This window comes from Zeus faber (assembly GCF_960531495.2).
Source record: "Zeus faber genome assembly, chromosome: 9".
In the NCBI taxonomy this organism is placed as follows: Eukaryota; Metazoa; Chordata; class Actinopteri; order Zeiformes; family Zeidae; genus Zeus; species Zeus faber.
In genome coordinates this window covers 13,474,448-13,476,947 of record NC_137197.1, presented here as the reverse complement: position 1 = coordinate 13,476,947, position 2,500 = coordinate 13,474,448, and the positions used below count along the sequence as shown (strand labels likewise).

The window sequence follows — 2,500 nt, the reverse complement described above, 5'->3', positions numbered from 1 at the left end:
TTCCCCAACCATGCTCGTTATTTTAATTTGAGTAGCAGGGCGACCATGACTTTCCTCACCGCAGCACCAAGGGTGTAGACTGCCCGGGATGCGGCTTTACACCCCGGTTGCATAAATGTTTGCGTGCCGTTAGTGCGGTTCTCTGTCGTAGCCTCTTTCTGCGCGCACTCTCTCTCTCTCTCTCTCTCTCTCTCTCTCTCTTTCCCATCTCTCTATCTCTCTCTGTCTCTCTCTCTCTATTCCTGTCTGTCTCTCTAGCATCTCTCTCTCTCTCTCTCTCTCTCTCTCTCTCTCTCTCTCTCTCTCTCTCCACTCCTCCTCACCCCTCCTGGCACGCCGCTCACCATCACGAGGCCCCCCCGAATCTGATGAGTCCCCGACGTGGAAGTGGGTGTTCGACAGAACCGACTCTCGCGTCCTCATCATCTCCACCACCGCCTTCACCGTCATCAACAGCGTCGCCGCCGCCGCCGCCGCCACCACCACCACCACCACCACCACCACCACCACCACCATGTCCTCGTCCTCACGCAAGATCTCCTCCGAGTCGTTCAGCAGCTCGGTGGGCTCGGACTGCGGGCTGGAGAGCCCCGGCGGGGGCGACGACGGCGCGGACGGCTTGGCCGAGAGCCGGGGTTGCCCCTTCTCCTTCCCCGCCTCCTCCTCCTCCTCCTCCTCCTGCTCCTCCCAGCGAGCCGTGTTCTGGAATGGCCGGAGCACCGTGGACAGGAAGCTGGCGTGCCCGTTCGCCACCGCCGAGGACCAGGGGCCCGGACCGGGAGGCCCCAACAAGAGGGCCACCCGGCGGAGGAGAGTCAACCTGGACTCGCTGGGGGAGAGCCTGAGGAGGATGACTTCACCCACGGTACGCTCCACAAAGAAACGCCTGTTGTTGTTTTTTAATCTCTTGTTATCATTCGCCTCTAACAGGCTGAATCATCTGGCGGTTTATATAATAAATAGGTTGTCGAGAGAGGGATGAAGATGGAGAGTGATGGATCTGTGTTGTTGGATATGATTTAGTCCAACTTCCATGCCTGTCTTTACTGTAGTTCGGGCAATACCAATAAAGCTGTGATCATATATGGTGTAAATGAAATAACAGTGAGGTGTAACTTCTAATCATCCTGCTGGAGAAACGCTACATCCTCTAGAAGGACCCTTGGAGATCCCAGGACCCCGTGTTGAGAACCGCTGCTCTAGAGAGTGTGCCAAATGAGGCAGAGCTAAGAGAAGGGCCACAGTTAAAGGGGACCCGCCATGATAAACTCACCTTTTCGGTGCCTGTGCGCGTACATCTAGGTCTCCGATGGACCTACTAACACACAAACTGTGAAATAAAACTATCCCGTCAGTTTTTGTGTGAGCTGCCTGTTTCAGAAAACATGTGATTCAACAAGCCGCTCAGATTTGTCTCCCCCTGGGACGCCACACGGGGCCTCAGCAGAATTAGAACGGACTCCGTCTGAGTAACTCCACCCACGGCTTGAGCGCCACCACTAGCGAGTCCAGTGGCTAAGAGCTAAGCAGGGGAAGTGCTCTGTTGTTGGTTTTTCTTTTAAAAGAAAGAGGAATTAATACCAACTATCCGTGACAATACTGTAAACAAGGGAAATGTAAGTATTTAAAAAGTAACTGTTTATTGTTGGTAACGCTGATCTGCTGCGCAGATCACACAAAGTCATAAGACAAACTTTTAAATGAAGCCCTGTAGATCTAATATGAGTGAAAATTCAGCAACTGGATTGCTTATTTCTCACCTGGAATTTGTTCGGAATCAGATTTTGGACTGATAAGGTGAAATCAGTGGAAGTTTGACATAAATACAATGGAACCTGGAACGCAAGTTCAAACCCCACTGGCTGACAGAACTAGGGGTCTCAGGAGGGAGGCGCCACCCACTGAAACAGCCCGTCCAGAACAGGATGGATTAGAGGCATGTTAGAATGGCTAGAATTCATAATCAGAGTTGTATTTTCAGCAAAAGAAAGCTTCAGACATGTTTTGGGGACGTCAGAGACGGATAGTTATTTGTTGAAAATGAGTCCCTGTGGATGAAAAGGTCCCCTTAAAAGGCAGATGTCAAGGTTTAGTAGATACACTGTTGGCCACAGAAGGGAATAGATGATGTTTCAAAACTTAAAGATACAAATATCCATGGAGATAAACAGGCGCAGAAATGTTTTTCTTACTAGATTACTGTTTTTGTTTGGTTCATCATTTTGGTCCGTTACATATCCGGATCAGTCCAAGGACTTTTAAAGAGCCATTTTATCCGAGCTGACGCTGCACATGGCTGTGACTGTGTCTGAGGCACATACTGTACAGTTGTGTAATGGCTGAGAACCGAGGTCCTCCAGCGCTAATGGCAACATATTTATTTACTCTTGCCCCGTAAATCCTGATCCTGGTTGAGTTGTTGAGATTGTGTATGCGAAGGAAGGTCGTGTTCCGTTCTGGCGGTGCCTGGGTTCATGTTTTGTGTTCATTTCTGTCCACA

The 2,500-nt window shown here is 50.3% G+C and overlaps 1 protein-coding gene across 1 annotated transcript in view; it reads left to right on the top strand.

Moving 5' to 3' along the window:
* Positions 1–514: 514 nt before the first annotated feature.
* gucy1a2 (guanylate cyclase 1, soluble, alpha 2) overlaps positions 515–2,500 on the top strand; it is a gene marked incomplete at both ends in the record, with an annotated part of 38,845 nt that continues 36,859 nt past the window's right edge. The window contains one exon of the mRNA XM_080006564.1: positions 515–865. Within this exon, the coding sequence (XP_079862690.1) occupies positions 515–865 (351 nt within the window). The remainder of the gene's footprint in view (positions 866–2,500) is intronic.